Here is a 20,036-nt window from a genome sequence, read left to right on the forward strand (position 1 = left end):
TTATGTGTACGTAGAAAATCTTTTATATTGCATGATGTGACGAACCGAGGTCAAGGTGAGAATTGTTTACATCCATGACGCTTACAACAGTGACATATCCGAGGGGCTACACTGGCCACGATGCTCCTCCCCCCTCTTCGCAAAGCTTCAAATGTGTGGATGGCCGGCTGGTAAATAAAAGTAGTACATGACAGCTGAATGGTTGGTTGCGGCTACATTTCGATGTAAGCGAAATAGGAAAACGCCCTTGTACTTAGGTTTAGGTGCACGGTAAACAACCTCAGATTGTCCAAATTGGCGGAGTCGCCCTATGGCGTGCCTCATAATAAGATAGCGGTTCTCGCACGTAAAACCCCATAATTTAATTTTTATGAATGCTGCGCATATCGAGAATTGGACTCCAAGCACAGCAGCTTGTTGATCTAACCATTAGGTGTAAATTCTTTTTTCTTTATTGAAAATCTTAGGCCACGACCGCATGCGTACTTTTCTCATACTGAAGGCAACTAGCCCTTCCAGAGGACTGGTGCTTTCATGACTTTGCATGAGCGATAGCTCTCCAACGCGCTCCAGTTTCAATTCGGGCACGGACTTAGCACTGTCTTTCGCGAGAGTACTATACTCCCGCATACCTTTTCTAGGCTACGAAATGAAAGCTACGGGCTTGCATATTCTTCACATGTATTAGTGCCCTATTACTCAGGTAGCAAAAGGTTGTAAAATCGTAGTTTTATGGAATACAGCAAATAAACATAGTTCTTACCTCTTTAGACGTTTAAGAAGCTCCTCCGAGGAGGCAATTCAATCAGGTCTTTGATTACGTTTGCAAGTAGTATTCAATGTACTACTTATATATATATATATATATATATATATATATACCTTTTCGGAACCGTTTGGAGTTCATGTTTCCGGCGTAGTACGTCACTATATTTGTTGTGAAACTGCAGGACACACGAAATAAACGAGCACACAAGGGAAATGTATCACGCAAGAGGTTGCGTGTTAGCTCTGGCTTGTGTCCTCATTTGTTGTGTGTGCGCTTCACTTTCATAATAATTAGTGACGAATGTGCCCAACTTTCAGTAATCTGACTTCCCTTATTCATCGGCGCTCTAGCGGCAGGGGTAGGTTTGCTCTGCAGCCGTCAGAGGGCTGGCAGGTTGTGCCAAGCGCACAAAGGAACTGGTCTTGCAATGCATGCTTGTCAGTGTCGCATCTTATAGTCCTGATGTAGCGCATACAGAGGACGCCAGAAGGCACATTAAAGAGTACCGTTTATTGTACGCTGGGCATATGTAAGAAAAAAGCTGTATTGTCGTGTCTGTGTCTTTCATGTTTCACTTTACGTTCTCCTCTGTAAGCGCCGCAATAGCACTCCAAGAGGGCGAAATAACTTAAAGTATTGTGACGATTCGCCACCTTCGGTGAGCCTTTTGTCAGGTATGTACAAAACTTCGTGTTGCTAGTTATTTTAAAAAATATACGATGTTGAGAGCCATTTTGCTTTAGCGCGTATTAGCTTATCGCAGAAAAGGAAAAACTGATTGAACAGTTGGGTTGATATGTTAGCAGTGCCACCACCTATACGTCTGTTTATCCATTTAGGCGGAAGCTGTCATGTCACTAATACCTGAAATAGGCAATGCTCATTGCGGGTCAAGCTGTGCAATCGCAGCTCACAGAAAATGTCGCTGTAGCTCACTACGACAATATTTATATCTTCCTAGTAACGCTCTCGCCCTCGCACGCACGGACTCGGATGAGTGGAGGCACGCACGATTACGCTCGTTGTGAGAACTGGATTTCGGCGTTGGTAAACGTCTGAATTTTCGCCGTTCTATCAACAATAGCTTGACCAACTGTCATCGTGTTTGGCCGCTGGACGCCAATGTTCGACATAGAGGCGAGAGGTTGATTTAATCAGTTAAAGAGGGTAGGAGAGCCAACATATTTTAACAGTTTTTCGGCGATCCTGGTCACTTTAACCTGCTGCTGATGCTTCACCTGCTCCAAGAGAGCGGCCGAGTTCGTTCACTTTTCCTCCCTTACAAAAAATATTGTTGAAAGGTTATTGAAATATCATTGTTCAATGTCAACAAATGACCTTGAAAGCTCATTGGGGAATTGTTGAAACATCATTGAGGCAATTGTTGACAAGTGTTGATAATTGGCCCGCGACATTTTGTCGAAACATCATTGTGGCCTCTCAATTTGAAAGATCATTGGCATATCGTTGAAATTATGGCGTATTTCAATGTCGAAAGCCCATTGAAGCATTGTTGAAGATGTGTTGTTCGCCAATGTTGAAAGCCCACTGAGGTATTGTTGAAATGTGCTGTTTGTCAATGTTGAAAACCCATTGAAGCTCAAAATTGAAAGCCCATTGAGGTATTCTTGAAATGTGTTGTTTGTGAACGTTGAAAGCCCATTGAAGCATTGTTCAAGATGTGTTGAGTCTCAAAATTGAAAGCCTTTTGAGGTACTGTTGAAGTGTGTTGTTCGTCAATATTGAAAGCGCATGGAAGAATTGTTGCAGATCTGTTGAACATCAACACTCAAATTATGTTGAAAGCCCTTTATGCCCCACTGGGTATTTAGCAGTCTAAACCTGCACTTTCCTTAAAATACTGTTGAGTTATGTTGCATATAATTACCTTTGATGTCACGTTGGTATGTTTGCTGTGAGAGGATAGGGATAAAATTTAAACACAGGCGTTTTGCATCGCAGGCCTCTGTCACCATGGGCTCAAAAGCACGCTCCTAGATTGCCTGTAATAAATCATATTGTAAAGCTGCTAGCAGTACTCTTATGCCACTTTTTTCAATTGTCAGAGTGAATGGTTCTCCACAAAATCAAGAGTACTGAACTGATGCAGACAAAAACCATTTTTCTAGGTGAACTGTTTATTTGTTACGAAACATCTGTGTAAATGCACAACCATTTGTAGTTTGAGATCAGAAACTTCTTAAAAACTAAAAGTACAAACTTCCTGCAGCTCGACACTATAACAAAATTGAATACTGAAGATCTAGTTTGTGTGGCCCTCAAGTAAAACACATTTCCCAAAAGAAATAAATTTTAAAATTAATATGTAAATAAATGAATGTACAAGCAGACTGACATGACGGTAAATAAGAACACTCAAAAAAGGTACTTGCTTTCTCTATCGGGTAGCCAGTGGTACTATAACCATGGCACGATTTGCTTGAGCCCACAGCACTCAACTGAGACCTGATATGCAGGGTGGTTATCTTTAAGTTTCATGGAATTTATTAGACTGGCTGTTGCAGCTAACATAATTCTAGATACAGAGTGCCAAACATTACTTGCATGAGAAATCGAGACACCATAGTCAGCTGATTAACAAAAACTCAGTTCCTAATAAAGTTTTTACGAATTGTAGCCGGTAATTTTACAAATGAATGAATATTACATGAATTTTACTTAGAATGAATTTCCAGAATGACACCAGCAATGAGACACATGCCATCAAACTGGCTGTAGAAATGCACTGCTGTAGCACTTACTTTTTTTAACAAAACGCACTGTTATGCATTGAAGCACAAAAGTAACCAGAATGCCCATATATTTCTCTCACATTTATGGAAAAATCTCTAAACTGGTGTCATCCTGGGAATTAATTTCAAGCGAATATGTCTTTCAAGCTTACTGGCTACAATTTGCAAACTGAAGTATGTGCCGTGATGTTATAAGTTGTGGGGACTGCGTAGCCCATTTCGTTGCAGCGCCATAGCGCAGCACATTTTGGGCATAGGAGCCGCAGCGCGGCGAGGTCGCTTTCGAACTTCGCGCGCGCGGTCCATCGCTTTCCCTCTCTCTCGTTCCTCCGAGGGCGCCGAACGGCAGCGGGACCGTAAAACACTTGCTGCTGTCCGCCCCCGAACGGTCCAGGGGCTCACCCGATTGGTCTGTTTGGGTGGGAACCCGCGTTCCCTCTCTCCTGGCGACTCAAGTCGACCGAGGAGCGGCAAAGCGGGGAGAAGCTCTCGGATAGCGAAACGGTGCGTACTGACTTCCGATTCTCCCGGTCACCCTCTTGGTTGGCCGGTCTCGCCGAAGGTCTTCGACCCGAGGCAGTTGCGTACCTATTCGCTGCTCCTGTTCTGAACGCTACGCCAAAGAGACGCGGCTCACTTGACCTGCGCGGTCGTACTGCGCCGAGTCGCCCTCGGAGGCTACTCCGAGCTGAAAGAACGTTGCCCTGGTAGCACTGTCGTTGGGAGCCATCCTCCCGTATAGCGGCGTGTTACCGCGTTCTTGAGATACTGAGTGTCACCCCTTGACTTGCGGGAGCTTCGGCTCACGAGCCTGCGCCGCTACGGGTGTAACAGCTATCCCGAACGCCAAGGTGGTCGTATATTAAACGCCTTCCTTGTACTCTGGGCCTTCTCCTTGCGGCGCTCAGTTTCCCTCCCAGAGGAGACCGAACGAGCGCCCGCTTAGGGAAAACGCTACACACGCGGCTGAGCTGATCGTCCCCCTCTGAGGGGCTCGGATCCTCGGACCCGCACGGTGGTCTAGGTGACTCCCGGCGGAGCACCGATATAGGCAGAGACCACAAAGTGAATTAATAAATTTATGAGAATCAGTTTAATGTTTCCATTTCTTGTGCTAGTAATGTCCACCTCAGAATAATCCAGCTCAAGAACAAGAATTATGCTACCTGGCACAGACAACTTTAAAAAGATCTGTAAAGCTGAAACAGGATCACTGTACAATCCTTATTTGTTGGTTGAATGGTGTGTGCCAATTTCAGTAAACCTTACCTACTTTTGAAACATGGCAATAACAATAAGTGATGCTTATGGGAGCAGTTTATTACGCTGCATTGCTGTTGCATGATCCAGTTGTGTTTTCTGCCATAACGTTCCTGCGCAGGTCATTCCATATCGAGCGACTTATTCATATTAACTGCTTCAGATTTTTATATGAAAAAAAAGACAGCTATTAGTGATGTGCTGGAATACAACAAGGTTACTCCTTGTGTGAGTTCCATTTCAATTTTATTCACTGCCACAAAAAATAACGAAAGAATTCAGAAAAGGATATGGTTTCATGCAAACATGAAAGGCACATCATTGCCATTACCGGAGATTTTTTGTTGCATTTTAAATTTAAGCCGACTTATACCTATTAATTTTTACTCATGTATTTTGATAGCAATAAACCGTTTTTACAAAGTTATGTAAAATGCAGTTTTTACTGCACTCTGACAATGGCACAGATGCACTTGCAGGTGTGCGATTCCATGCCGAATCGACCAGCGTTTTTTTGACACCACATATAGCTGAAACATTGCCATATGCTTACTAGAGTTGAAAACTCGTTGCCCACTTTTATTTATTTTTACCGGATATTTTGTAGCATTTTGGTGACAGTTTAGTTTTCCTGCTCAGCTGAGCTAGAGGACATCAATCAACATTCTTTTTCAAATGCACATTGTATTGATCGAGGCCTTCAATGGTGTGCATGGAAATACGGTGAAGTGATGCAACTGCCAAAATAGCCAATTTTTCAAATATTTGTATACTTCAAGTGCTTTTGGCACCGGCAAAAGTGAGTCAAATTGCAATCCGTTAGTTTTTTTTTCGTAAGAAAAAATTCACAGGACAGAAATTAAATACAGAATGGTAGCCCAGGTGACATAGTATAGCAGAAAAATATTTGAAGCTCTGAAGGTTTAGCTGATCGCCTGTAAAAAAAAAATTCTAATTTTTGCAAGAAGCTTCATGTTCAAGGAAAAAACAGCTTTGGTAGTTGGCCAAAAAATATGTGATACATTATTGGATAGCTCTACATGTCTGCTATGCATGTGTGAAGCTAAAAAAGGCATTATTTTTGAATGCGAGAAATTCTTTTTTTTTAATTTTGTCACCACCGACTTTTCTCGGATGTGCGCATATCTTGCTGGCCGGGAATGCAAACGACAAAGCTGGCTTCGTCTGCAACACAGATAACAGAGAAGCGGTGTTAGGGTCTGCATTTTATTGCCAAGGGACACATGCTCTAGCGCAACGAGGCTTGTGTTTGGTGTGGGCCAGGTAAACCATACAGCCATTGCACATAATATATCAATACGAGGTCTGTTAGAAATCCGACTTTGGCTGAAGAGAAAAGAAGAAACTGGCATAACTGGAGCGTTGGAAACCTAATCACCATCAAAGTAGTCTCCTTGGGACTCCAGCCACTTCTCCAAGCGGTGCTGCCATTGTTAGAAGCATTCCGAGAAGGCCTCTTTCCGAATGGAATTTAGCTCAGCTGTTGTTGCAGCCATAATGTCTTCTCTTGTCTGAAATCGCGCTCCTTTCAATGGCCTCTTGATTTTTGGGAAACAGACAGAAGTCGCAGGCGGACATATCAGGAGAGTAAGGAGCTTGTCGAACTACAGGAGTCTGGTTTTTCGCCAAAAAAGTCTGAATCAAGTGCAAGAAAAGCCTTGTTGTGATGGATGCGCCGATTTCCTGTTGACAACTTCGGTATCTTGAGCCACACAGCATCACATAGGCCATGGAGGACATCCCTGTCGTTGTCTTTAGTGATTGTTTGACCCTGTGGTGCGTATCCGTAGTGTACCACACTGCGGGAGTCAAAGAAAGCAGTCAGCAACACTTTGACGTTGCTGCGCACTTAGCGGTCTTTGGTTGGTGACGTGGAATGCTTCCACTGTAACGACTGGGATTTGGTTTCCGAGTCGCAAACATACACCTAAGACTTGTCACCAGTGATTATGGTGTTCATGAAGTTGGGGTCACTGTTTGTGGAATCCAGCATGTCTGTGAGACTTCAACACGAAGTTGCTTTTGCTCCACCGTGAGCAGCTTGGGAAAGAATTTCGGCGCAACTCTCTTCATGGCCAAATCTTCGGTGATAATGGAATGTGGATAAAATTTGCTGATGCTCACCTCTTCCGCAATTTCTTGGATAGTCACACGACAGTCCCGCATCACCCCGGGGTTCACTTCGGCAATGACCTGGTCATTTCGGCATGTTGATGGCTGACTGGAGCGTGCCTCGCTCTCTACCGATGTGTGGCCGTCTTTAAACTGGTTGTACCACTCCTTAATCTGTGTGCTGCTCATGGCAAAGTTACCGAAGGCAGTCTGAATCTTCCGAATGGTTACCACTTGGCTGTCGCCCAGTTTCTGGCAAAATTTGATGCAGTAGCACTGCTCCAGTCGCTCCGCCATTTTCCTTGCAATAAAAAACCGACGAGAGCACTGTGTACTACCTCATTCAAACGCTGCGTCCCAGAAATTCACGCTATTGGCAGGCGGGAAATAATTCGTGCATGCGCACAAAGGTTCAAGGGCGGCTAATGAAAACGCGCTTGTTTCATATTCATCAGGTGTTCGCAAAAAAGGTCAAATAGTTTTCTAACAGAGCTCGCACGTATTAAATACGCGAGGGAATCCTGCAGTGCTAAAATATATGTTTCATGCAGTTTACAAAAAGAAATATCAGCTATTATGTATACAGTAAATCCAGAAAGAGCGTTGATATTGTTCATACAAAGCATTTTAAAGGGCATGTCGCATTGCAATGCAACATAGAGGGAGCAGGACAGTTTGTGCCCTGCTCCGTGGAGCCCAATGATGATGCAAGTAGTAAACACCTTCATAATTAAGACTGAAAACCTGCATGAGTATGAACAAATTCTTGTGGTGTTGTTTGCTACCACTGTTTCAGAGCCGGAACATGCTCATCTATAAAAGTCATATGTGCCATGTTCAGTCAGATGTGGTCCGATACCATTGGCGACCACTTTTTGCATTCATGTTAAAAAAATATGAGTTGAGACTGCAGCTGCAACGCTTGACATCACCTGCCTTCGTAATGATAAAAAAGGCAGTCAGTTTGTTGAGCAGTTTTTGTGGCTAATTATATTAACAATCTTTCCTTGCTAGATCACATGGCTTCATATATTTATGCTATATTTATGCTGTATGTGTGATCCACAAATGAACATTACAAAAATTTATCGCACTTAAAGAATAATACCTTTTTATTACTTGTCACATGCATAGCAGACATGTAGGGCTGTGTAATGATGGGTGACACATACATTTGTGCCAACCACCAAAGCTAATTTGTTTACCTTCAACACGAAGCTGTTTGCAAAAAATTTGAACTTTACAGTTTTTTTATCTGATCAACTGAACCTCCAAAGCTTGAAATATTTTGCAGCTATCCGAAGTCGACCAGTCTGATATTATATTTATTTTGTGCCTTCTGTATTTTCCTACGTTAGAAGAAAATTCAGACTTTGCAAATTTTGGCAGTCACACCACTTCAGTCTCTTGACATGAACACCATTTGAATATCTGGATCATACAATTTCCCTTTAAAAAAAAACGTGTATCAGTGCCTTCTAGCTTAGGTGGGCAAGAACAATAAATTTTTGCCAAAATTCAAAAAAATTTTTGCGAAGGAAAATAAATGGGGAGCAAGAGTTCGGAGCTTCAACTATATCTGTGATGGTAAGAAAAAAAAACGCTGGTTGGTTGCCCTGGAAGGACTCAAGTGTATGTAGGAAAGCAAATTTTCTCAAAAATTTTCTCATTGTACCTACTCAAAATCAAGCAAACTTGAAATGGTTTGCCATAATGGAACAGTTCTTGACAAAATTGGGTGGTTTGGCATGAAATGACTTAAGATACTTAAAAATATATTAATAACAAAACACTATCCTTACTGGAACCATATCAAAAACTAACATAAAGATGTAGTGAACTATAACAAAGCACAGCACTTGTATTCTGGATCGAGCAATCCAATGTCGGCTTCTCAGGAGACTAGCATAATTAACATAAATAAAATTAGCATAAAGATATCAAGGCATACAAAGGCACAACATTTGTATGCTCATTTGAGAAACCCAAATTGGGCCCTTCAGGAGACTAACATAAAACATAAAAATGTCGAGAGTTACAAAAGTACAACACTTGTGTTTTGGTTTGAGCTGTCCAACTTGGGCTCTTCAGAGGCTATTGGTCCCATGCGAGAAGCGAGGCCAGAGTTCTTTACATAGGGCATGTTGGTACCAGGAAATTTGTGACACGTCAAGCCTGCAAAAACAACAAGGAGCCAGAACAAGTTTTAAAAAGCAATTTCCACATGCAAAAGAATGGCATGCAATATGCCCTCGTTATAATGAAATTGATTTATGTATTTGTGTTGCTTTATTCCAACTTTCCACAGGTACAGCTTTACAGCATGACCATTTAAATTTGTTCAATGTGGCACAGGAATCCACTAAGTGTCAAATGCAGGAAAGGGCAAAGAGGAAGAAAACGCTGTAGCAAAATAACTTTATGAATATCCTCAATGTTGAAGATGTGAACTTTGCTTGCTGAGAAACAAAATGGTGAAAAAAATTGATGTCGTTCATAAATAAACCTGAACTGACGACTAAAATTATTTCTTGTAACTTTCATAATTAAAATGTGCAGCACTTCACTGTGCTTTTCCATGCTACAAATACAATACTGTCATGTCACTACAATTGAGTGTAGCTTCATATGAAGTTAGGTTTCCCGAGTTCACATGCAATCGGAATGTACTTCTCGCCTTACAATAACTTAGGACTTTCTACATTAAAGAAGACACTGCTTACAGCGAAGTATGTTTTCTGCCTCAACGACTGAATGACTGTTATAATGAGGATTCCGTGTAGTTCTGCACCAAGCTGCTTAGCATGACACATGCAGAATGTGACAGATACGAAGAAATCCTGTCTTTTAAGAGCCATATGCCATAGGACTGACTTTAACCCTTTTAGGGTTCACTGCGGTACATCTGTGGCTGCGACGGAACGTTCTGAAAAAATTTGTCTTTTCAGAACAAAGGGTTGCCTAGCATCCCACTGGAGGTGCTGAAACCTTCTGAGACTTCTAGAAAATATTCTTATAGTGCTGTTGCTCCTTGGGTTTCTCCAAAACTGATTTTTCACTTAGCTCTTCGGTGTCTGTCATTGCAGTAATTTGGGAGTGTTGCCACAAGCTTTTGTAAGTTTAATTACACAAAGAAATTAAGCTGCTTTATCCTGCATAAAAAAATGAAACATGTAAAACTGCAAATACTGAAATGGTAGTGCCACTTTATTATTTTAAAAAATTATTTACCAGTTTATTTTCTCAGAAAGTCACTCTTAAGAACTTAAATCTGCAATGAAAATATTAAGGATGCGTGAAAAGTGATTTTTGAGACTCAACCGAATGCCAGAAGTAAATCAAATATTGGATAGCTTCTGAATAATGAACAGCTGATATCACAACTAATGTAAGATGAGGTTCACATCCTAGTATTCTTAACGTTAGCAAGTTTCTGTCATTGTTATGTTATGAAGAGCTGTTTATTAAAAGCACAAATGGAGCAGCAAAAATTTCTTCACACGCACAGGACTCTTCAGTAAGCATAAACGATTGCTGTACAGTCTCTAAAGTACAGCTACTTAAGTAACGTAGCCTGGTCTACTATTACAAGTTCGTACGTTTTATGTCTATACTATGTTATTGGAGGTGAAAATTTACCGTACTTTGGCTCAAATTTCATGTTTTATTGGTGTTTCGAAATATTAGAATAATACTTGCATTTACAAATAGCGACCATTTAAAGACTAAATTGAATAGGACACTGTTCAATTCGAGTTTTGAGCATTTGCATACAACAAAAAATATATAACTCCTAAATTAGAGAGGCATATTTCTCCCCAAAATGTGATCCTCAACGGGCTAAACAAGAGCGACAGAAAAGTCCATTCATTGTTTCTATAAATTTAAGCCCATAATCTACTTGGCAATGGTTCATATTAACCCTGTTAACAGGTAGGTGAAGTAAGGAAGCAGGAAACAATTCTAACAATTTCAGAATGGGAGTAGTGGATATGTCCGATGGTCTGTAAGAAGCTTTATACATTAGGCCCCAAGAGCCTATTCTCCATTTATTGAAGTATATAGGGAAAAGCCACAAAAATATTTTTTCATATTTTAGAATACAAAGTGATAAAATGCATGTTAATAAATACGAGTCATAGGTTAGGTGCTTAGAATGAGTAAGCGTCCACTAAACATAGTACTGTTGACAGTGAAGCTGGCAACTCTGTCCCTATTGTTTCTTTGATTGAAACAACCAAAAGAAAATTGCCACACTACACAGGTTCCCTCTGCTGAAAGGCTGCTGTCTGGCATCACATGGACCTCCTTCAAGATAGGAGCAACTTTTATTCGATGTGGTCTGTTAAAATTGGTGAAACTACTGTTTCACATCTCAGAACCTGGAGAGCTGTTTTGATTTCTGCAATTTGGTGAACGTGCTCCTGCTCGAGCTGAGCAGTAACCACACTTGAGCATAGCTTCTCCGCAATTCGTAGATTAGAATAACGTCTTCAGGCTACTTAAACATGTCCTCCATGCCAATAGATTTGGAGCGTGCTTCACAGACTATTCCTTGCAATGACAGCCAAGTAGCACTGCTAATGCGCAAATGCAGCTCATTTTATGTGGTGGAGCCGCTAAAAACTTTCGGCAGTGAAGGCAGCTTTTAAATTTTAGAAGCATTTGAGTATGTCGGCATTAGGCACTTAAGATCATATGAACAGTTATTCCAAATGGTAGGCTATTGTAGCGCACAACTGCACACACAGGCTACTTGAAAGTCGTTTGTTATGCCAATGGCAAGTTCATTATTTTAGAAAAAAAATGTGAATGTAAAAATGCAACCGGAAAGGATATACGGTACTTGCCTAAAACAGCACTGACCCTGGTGGGGTCAAGAGCCTCTTTTGCCCCTTGGTATTTCCAAAGCCTAAATGGCCCATGAGCTCCTCCTCTGTGAACACATGGTGAAGCAAGGCCCTTGCAAACTTTCCTGGTCCACCATGGCAGGCCATGGTAAGCTGTGCAAGGATAACCTTCTCAATGTGCACTCCTACAACCTATGTGAACCTGCATGTTTAAGTAAATGTTAGCAAAACAGTTTTAAGCCTTTCAAGTACATTCACACAACAGCCCTACTGCAAATAAATTACGAAAGTACCTGTTGCAAATCTAGAATGCTAAACTTGACTTCTTACTAGCTTCTTATGCTGTCTGGATGCCACATGTTTCAGAAAAACAATCCAGCACAAACAAGAATAATAAACCAAAGTATCCAAACATCTAGTACTTGATAAAGGGGAATACTAGCGAAACACAAATGACACGCACACAAGGAAACGGCATTAGACACGGACGGACGTTGGGACGGACCAGCGTCCGTCCCTGTCTAACGCCTTTTCCGTGTGTACGCGCAATTTGTTTTGCTGGTACACCCCTTTTTCAAGTTCATCATGCACCAACTGGCCCAAGAGCTTGCGCTAAGCAAATCTAGTACTATTTATTGTGATTACCATTCTTAGGATACTTGATATTTTCAGGTGTTTCTCTCTATTTTCCCATCCATTGGTGTCAATAGGTAGCCCATGGTGTAATGGGGAGATTGGGCTGCTATGTTGAGGGAAGAGTTCAAACTCAACCGTCGGAACAGCTTGGGTGACTGGGTATGCGACCCTGGGCATATGCCACTTTTCAATGAATCTCCTTCACGCTATCTTGGGCAACTGCTGCTGCTTGTGTTGGCAAGCAGCATTTGGAGCTCGAAGAGGGACATGATTGTGGATCATTACTAAGATTACCACTACACATCACGTTCGCTTGCTGTGCTCCAGAAGTAATATGCGAGATTCCACTCCACTGTATGAAATGTACATAAGCCGCAAGGACAGTATGTGCCAACCACCACCTCATTTAAGTTAATCAACTCGCAAAGCACAGGCTGCACAAGATCACGGAGTGAACTCAGAAGTTTGTGGACAGTCAGCTGATGTCCATGTCAGGGACCTCTAGGGAGACTCTGTCATTTCCTCGATGTGCATCATCATGCCGTCACACATTGTATTACAATTCTGCCTGTCTCGTTGTACCACCGTTCTAATAGTCATCACGTATCACCAGAATTCAAAATATAAATAGACACTTATATCTACTGTTTATTTAATATTTGTGGAGAATACTTTGAGCATGAGTTTTTGCAGAGATCATGAATTCTACAGCTTAAAGGAGCACTAAAGTAAAATTAAATTAATTTAATTCTGGCATTTTAAGTGCCAAAACGAGAATATGATGTTTAGGCACGCCATAGTGGGGAACTTTGGATTAATTTTTACCAAATCAGGCTGCAAGGTACATGGGCAGTTTTGTATTTCACCTCCATCAAAATGCGGTTGTTTAATCCTGTGACCTCGTGCTTAGCCGCACTGTGCCAACACCCCTAAGCAACCACGGCAGGCAAGCACTAAAGAGAAAAATTATTTTAGATCTATCTGTAAATGAGTTTCCTACAATTCAAGAGATTCACTCGTACCGTGACAAGAGGCTGAGTAAACTTAAAAGCAGCAAAAGGAAAGATTGGTGGCAGTGCTGCCTTGAAGTTACCACACTAGCTTGCTGTGACGTCATGGATTTTGATGTCTGCTCAGGTGTAGCAATTTTTTTTACAAATAAAGATCTTCACTGTATTCCAAAAACCCAAAATAAAAAGCGTCAGGAACTTTTACAGAACCAATACAGCCCAAGTATGAAAAAATACTTGGAATCCATGATGTGACAATGAGGTGTCAGCCCGAAGATCTTGGGGCGATACTCAAAAAATTGAACTTTGAGCTTTATTTTCTCTAATAATCAAGCAACTAACAATAAATTTACAGAAGTAGATATTTAAAATGATGCTTTATTTTAAATTCATTTAGGGTGTCATTAGTGCCCCTTAATACAAAACAAGGAATGCACTTGGCTGCATAATAGGTTAACATGCATCACTGGTTCTCATTAAGGTAGGATTATCAGTATAGCAAAGGGCATGCACTGGCTGCTCCAGAGGGGAGCCCTGCCACTTCCCCTCAACCTCCCAATTTCCAATTTCTTTATGAGCAGTGATGCAATTTCTGTATTTAACGAGACATAATGCCAAGGAGATTCATGCCATGCTGGCTACAGTATGTGGTGACCGGCACTTCACACCGTCCAGCTCGGCATCAATCTTTCTGGAATTTGGCCCTTGAAATGGAGAAAGCCCCGATCACTGCTCGTTCTTCAGCCAACTTTCTGAAAGGGTGCTGCTGTTCTGCTTTGATACCTCTAGCAGTGCACTGCTGTATGGCATAGGTCATAATACCTTCATTCTGGTAAAACTAGAAAGATGTGCACTCATGTAGACCACTAATGTCCACACTAAGTTTCTGAACGCCCCTCTCATATCAGGCATAAACACTAAAAAAGGTACATTCTGCGTTTAATATGTTCACAAGTGACACTGAAATTCACTCCCAGTCCCGGTGCAGTTGCAAAGTCTTTCAGCTGAGTGCTTAAAGGCACCATGTCTCCTAATGAAGGCACTCTGCACCAATTGACTACTGGAGCAAATGCCTTGCAGTTGCATCAGCAATGTTTTTTTTCTGCTTCCTGCAATACATTTTCACGGTATCACTCTATTTGATTATGGTGACGCTACAGAATGGATGGCCAAAGAATACACCTTAAGCGTTCCAGCTGGGGCGTCTCCCAGCTCATTCTGAATCTGAAAAAGATGTCAGTATTAGAACGTGAAGCCACGATGCAGCAAAAGCGACAATCAAAAGAGCTACATGGACCATTAGGCTGACATAAACGGATGAATACAAATGACTAGTCGTTGAATACACTGAAGTGTGGCCGTGAGCGTGGCCGTGTGAGCTTGTCAAATAATTTATTTCACATTCCTCTACTTATTTTAAAAATTATTTCCACACATCTACTTAACTGTTATGGCCACATATTAAAGGCAGCTCCTTCATATAAAACCACAGTGTTGCATTCTTTTACTCCACGTCTACCTGATGCTACTGAAGTTTTGCTTACACTCACAGAAAGAATTTCACAGAACTGCTCTTTCGACAAAGCGTTATTACAAGTTTGTGGCAAAGCGTCGTCATTTAGTTCACAACGATGCGCTCCCCTTTCAATCTGTTCACTCTGTAGGAGGTATTCGTGTGACGTCATCCGCAAGGGGCGCTAGCGCCCGGCGCGGCGGTCGCCATACTCGTGGTCGCGAGCGCGGGCGCCGCAGTACGACTACCGCCAGTGTGCTAGGCTGTGTGTACTGGGCCGCTATTTTGTAGCGATGCCTTATGCCTTGTTCTATGCTATTCTTATCATCCACCACACACGGCCGCCTGATCCCGTTGATAACGTGGGTAGACTCGATCTGACCACTGGCCAAGCGCGAAAAGCCTGAAAAAGCATAGAATCGGAAAAGGCATCGCTACAAAATACCGGCCCTGTTTTGATCGTTTTTTGCTAGTGGACGGCGCATTGAGGTGTTCGGAAGATTTGCTTCCATCGTGGTTCGCTCAGTATGCGGTTAAGCGCGTACGCGCGTGGACTGAAGAGCCTGAAAAGTCGCGCTATGAAGAAAAGGTGCGCCTGTGCGGCGGTGTTGACCCTCTTGACTTGAACGAATCAGATGTGAAGTGCGACGTTAACCTTTTGCCACGTGTGGATTTCACAGACATCAAGGATTACCTCGTCCATGCAACGAGCTTCATAACTCGAGAGCAGCTGAAATCATACAAGGCTTTGGAAGCTCACAATTATCTGACCAGCGGTTGGGTGCAGGAACCGCGTCTCAAAGCTCTCGCCGACAGCCAAGTGGTCATCGTTGGCAGGGTAAGCTCCTTTGTTTTCTTGTAACACCGTCAAGTGGTATGTATTGAAGCGGTGGCGTGATGTCGAGCGCTGATCTGTTTCGAAATCGTCGCGTTACCAGAACGATTTCATTACTCTGCGTAGCGTCATCGGCAGCAGCGCAAATGTGCGCACTGTTCGATCAAAAGTGTGCAATCTCTTCGCATTTATTCGCTGATTTAAGCGCTCTGTACCGCAGCGATCGCGCATTGTCGAGAACTGATCTAGTTTTCTTTATTTTTTTTTCAATTTTCTCGTTACACAAGCGACTTTTGACTGAGCATAGGCAGCAGCGTAAATGTGTCGATTGTTCGATACACTAATATTCATGCATTATGCCAACATGTTCGTTTTAGCATTCCTGATGCATGCGTGTGTACTGTGGGTTTGCTAATGCTCATTGGCAAACAGCCTAGTTCTGGCTGCTGCGGCACAACTGCGATGTTTGCGCGCAAGCATGTTTTTTTTTTTTTTTCTGAACGAGCTCTGAGGTAACAATCCTTAAGGAATTGCTTTCATAACTGTTGTTTTCTCACCAGCTTATTCTCACTTTAATGCAGGTTCTACACTCCCAGTCACTGAGTGAGAAACCACTGCACCCCTGGCTCCTTGTGAAAGATGGGCTGGTGCAAGCTGCGCACTGCACATGCAAGGCAGGCTTAGAAGCCTGTTCCCACATTGGCGCTATCCTGGTTTGCATACAGGCTGTCGTGCAGAGACGGGATGGACAAGCCTGCACCGATAAAGAAAATGCGTGGCTGCCGCCACCTGTACGGTCCCTTGAAGCAAAGCCTGTATCAGGTGTGAGCTTTTGATCCTCAAAGATGAAGAAGAGGGTAATGGACGGTGAAACACCATGTCGTGGGAAACTGCGCCGGGTGAATGTTCAACCTACGACAGATGAAAAGTGGTCAGAATTGTTATCAGCGTGCCACCAAAGTGGGAGCAGACCAGCACTGTTATCCCTGGAACCAAAATATGCTCATCACTTCATCCCTGCTGCGACAAAATTTCCAAGTGCCATAATGACCAACATGAAGCAGGATGATCAACCCACCACATGGAGTTCCGTAATGGAGCGATGCTCCCAGCTGGCTGAAAGTCTCACAGTTGAGCCACAGGTAAACTATGACTAATCATAGTACTTCTATTTTCTATCTAGCATTTCATGCTTGGTTAATAAAGAATAGAAAAAAAGCAAATGAAGAGTGTGCATAACCTGTAATAATTTGTTGTATGTTGCAGGTTGCAGAGCTCATCGAGGAAAGCACAAGGGAGCAGGCAAAATGCACAAAATGGTTTGCATTCAGGACAGGCCGCATCATTGCATCTATTGCAAAGACAGTATGCCGAACATCGTTGAGTGATCCTGCAATGTCACTTCTCAGAAAAATTTGTTATCCTGAAAGTACACAGTTTTGGTCACCACAGACTGCTTGGGGAAAAGAACATGAAAGAAAGGCGAGAGATGCCTACAAGGCTATGTCACAGGGCATACATATGAATTTTGTCTGCAAGGATTCTGGTCTTCAAATCTCCACCGAGCTGCCATTTCTGGCTGCCTCTCCTGATGGCATTATAAGTTGCACCTGCTGCAAAAAAGGAGTCTTAGAAATAAAACATCCATTTAATGGCAGAGACGACCATGCACGGGTGCTTGCTACACAAGAGAGCTCCTGTATAACCGTTGTGGATGGGGCTGTGACGCTCAAGCAGCACCATCCCTATTATTACCAAATACAAATGCAGATGTTTGTGTGTAACGTGAAGTACTGCGACCTTGTATTGTGGCCTTTGAAAGATTTTATTGCAATCAGAGTGTACAAGGATGCAGTTTTGTGCCAAGATGGTGAAGCGCTGTGAAGAATATTTCAAGTTGATCCTTCTGCCTGAACTTTGCTTTCATTACTGGACTGGGAGGTGCAGTGGAAATCTGCTAGAAGCTGCTGAAGACTGAGACCTCGCAAGAGGAAGTGTATTACTTGTGCCAAGGGCCAGAGTCGGGCAAAATGGTCATGTGCGAGAGTGCTGCTTGCAAGTATGTGTGGTTCCACTTCAAATGTGTGAACTTAAAAAAAGCACCTAGAGGAAGTTGGTTCTGCTGCGAGTGTAAAGAAAAACACAAACAAAGATTACCATGTTTCATGTACAGAACTGTTCTTTATTTTTCCTCACAGGAGCTGTTTTAAGCAATAAACATTGGCAAAAGCTGAATCATCTGCTTTGTCTATCTCTGGGTTCAACCGAATGGACAGTGGAGTTACTCAAATTGCATAGTGCCGAACAAACAAAGACTATCTTGTCGAGCACAGTGGGTCCATTCTCTTCTGATGCAAGCATCTCCACAGGAAGTGTGTACTTGAGTATTCGGTATTTATTGCGGAGCAGTCCAATCACTCTCTCAACATGAATCCGGACATTTGCAAGCTTTCGCGTCTTTTCTACTTCACAGGCTGAAAGTTGGGGCTTGCCTTTGGTGAAGGCAGGAATTGCAAGCTTTGCACAATGAAGACCAACACTGTCGCCAATAGTGAAGACCCTATCTGCCAAAACATAGTCCCCAGGCTGGAGATTATTCAGCACGCCACACTTCTCTGTAATGACCTTGCCACTCGAGCGTCCACCCCACCCAGGAGAAATAAATGTAATAACGCCCTGTGGAGCGATGCCGATTAGATACTTGACTGTATTGTGATGCTTATAGTTCGACCATGTGTGCGATCTAGGCAGGAAAGACGAAGGTCGCTCTATAAACAGCTCAAAACAGTCAAGTATTACAGCTAGTCGTGTCCCGAAGCACTGCCGAAATGCCATAGGCATTGTTCGCTGCAACTCTTCAGGTTCTGGCCACTTCACAGCACGGGAGAGGCGGACAAAGGCCACATCAATCCACTTGTTGACAACCCTAGACACAGTTGACTGGGATACATTGAACCTGCAGGTGACAACAGATATTGTAAACAATGCAAATCTTATCAAGCCAATGTACAAAAGCGAGTACCTGTATGCCAAGTCCTGCAATGGCACATTCAAGCGAAGGCGGATGAGGAATATGAGCATCTCCTGGAAGAAGGTTAGACTGTTTCGGTTTGTACGTGCCATTCCTTCCTTCAGCACTTCAAGAAGGGCCATCAAAAGACTCAAATTTGACAATCCTGTGTAAAACTGCAACATGTCTTCGTTTTCTCTCAGGCAATCTTCAGTCAGCATTTGCTTGTTCAGTTTGTTTCGCACTTCCCCGACCTTTGAGAGCAGTTGCCGATTCTCGTTCTCAAGATGCTCCATTTGCTCCATTGTCAAGTCAGTAACATGTGAAAAGTCAGCCTTCCCTGAAAAATGCAGCAAACAGTGCCCAACCTGCCTATCAATGCTTAGTCAAAAAGAGAGCAGTCTAGCCTGATAGTTCAAGAAATGTTTGCACTTTTCATTCAAAGCCATATGAGCACTGTTACGCTACATTAAAAATATGCATAAAATCAAAAACAGTAGCAATCTTAACTCCATGCAAATACGTACCTCCATCAGTGCATTCTTGATCAGGAGTCTCCTGGATATCAGGATCATCATCAAAAAGCGGTTCATCGTCTTCGGAGGTCATTGGTGATTGCGGTACAGCACTGCTTCCTTCGTGTGCATTCTCATGCAGTTGCTTTAGGGGACTTCCCGATCGCTCCGCTCGGCGCCTTTTCCTCGTGTGCCTGGAAGGGAACCCTGCATTCAGCTACTTGAGAAATACAAAATCATCAAAATCCTTTAAAGTGGAAATGTCAAAAGCTTGTGAGAAGTCACCAGTAGCATTTTAAAAGGGCGGACAAGTCATAACCGCGGGCGGTCGTACCGAGATGACGAGGCGTTGCCGTTCATTTCTTTCCCGTGCCCAAGATGAAGCGAGGGCGCCCAGTCCGGATTGGACTCATCCATTAGGTATAGACGAGAAAACCACGGCCAGGCGGCGCTACTGCGCCTCCTGACAGCGCCCCCAATGTGGAAACGTGATGCAGCGCGGTCGTGCAGTGGCACGGTCTCCGCTTTGTTTACACCGGTTCGCCCGCGCGTTTCTTCGCTGCTCGTTCTCACGGCGCTCAGTTTTCGACGGCGGCAGATCGCCTGCTTGCGCAACAGCGACGCAGAGATTGCAATGCGGTTTCAAGAAGGCTGCCGACGCGGACAGATTTTTTCGTGGCGGCAACCTCACGAAAGGGGACCGTCTGCTTCCGCACGTGTACGGCGTTCAACAAATCGTGGACGGTGATGTG

General features: G+C 43.1%; 1 protein-coding gene and 1 pseudogene across 1 annotated transcript; one reads left to right on the plus strand and one right to left on the minus strand.

Annotated features, from left to right (window-relative positions):
- Positions 1 to 14,572: 14,572 nt before the first annotated feature.
- LOC140213354 (uncharacterized) lies at positions 14,573 to 17,969 on the plus strand (annotated as a pseudogene).
- On the minus strand, positions 16,897 to 19,466 carry LOC126529660 (uncharacterized). Its single transcript, XM_050177172.3, has 3 exons — positions 19,297 to 19,466; positions 18,782 to 19,109; positions 16,897 to 18,715 (listed from the first exon to the last, which is right to left on the minus strand). Exons 1-3 carry the CDS (start codon positions 19,376 to 19,378, stop codon positions 17,995 to 17,997), a joined length of 1,131 nt encoding a protein of 376 aa, XP_050033129.2. The 5' UTR covers positions 19,379 to 19,466; the 3' UTR covers positions 16,897 to 17,994.
- Positions 19,467 to 20,036: the final 570 nt, after the last annotated feature.

This window comes from Dermacentor andersoni, chromosome 9, assembly GCF_023375885.2.
Source record: "Dermacentor andersoni chromosome 9, qqDerAnde1_hic_scaffold, whole genome shotgun sequence".
Taxonomy (NCBI): Eukaryota; Metazoa; Arthropoda; class Arachnida; order Ixodida; family Ixodidae; genus Dermacentor; species Dermacentor andersoni.

Coding starts and splice junctions, on each gene's coding strand:
- LOC126529660 (XM_050177172.3), bottom strand. CDS start 19,378: ATGACCTCCGAAGACGATGAACCGCTTTTTGATGATGATCCTGATATC. Junction 19,110..19,296: donor TCAAGAATGCACTGATGGAG/GTACGTATTTGC, acceptor TGCATTTTTCAG/GGAAGGCTGACTTTTCACAT. Junction 18,716..18,781: donor TTGCAGGACTTGGCATACAG/GTACTCGCTTTT, acceptor TGTCACCTGCAG/GTTCAATGTATCCCAGTCAA.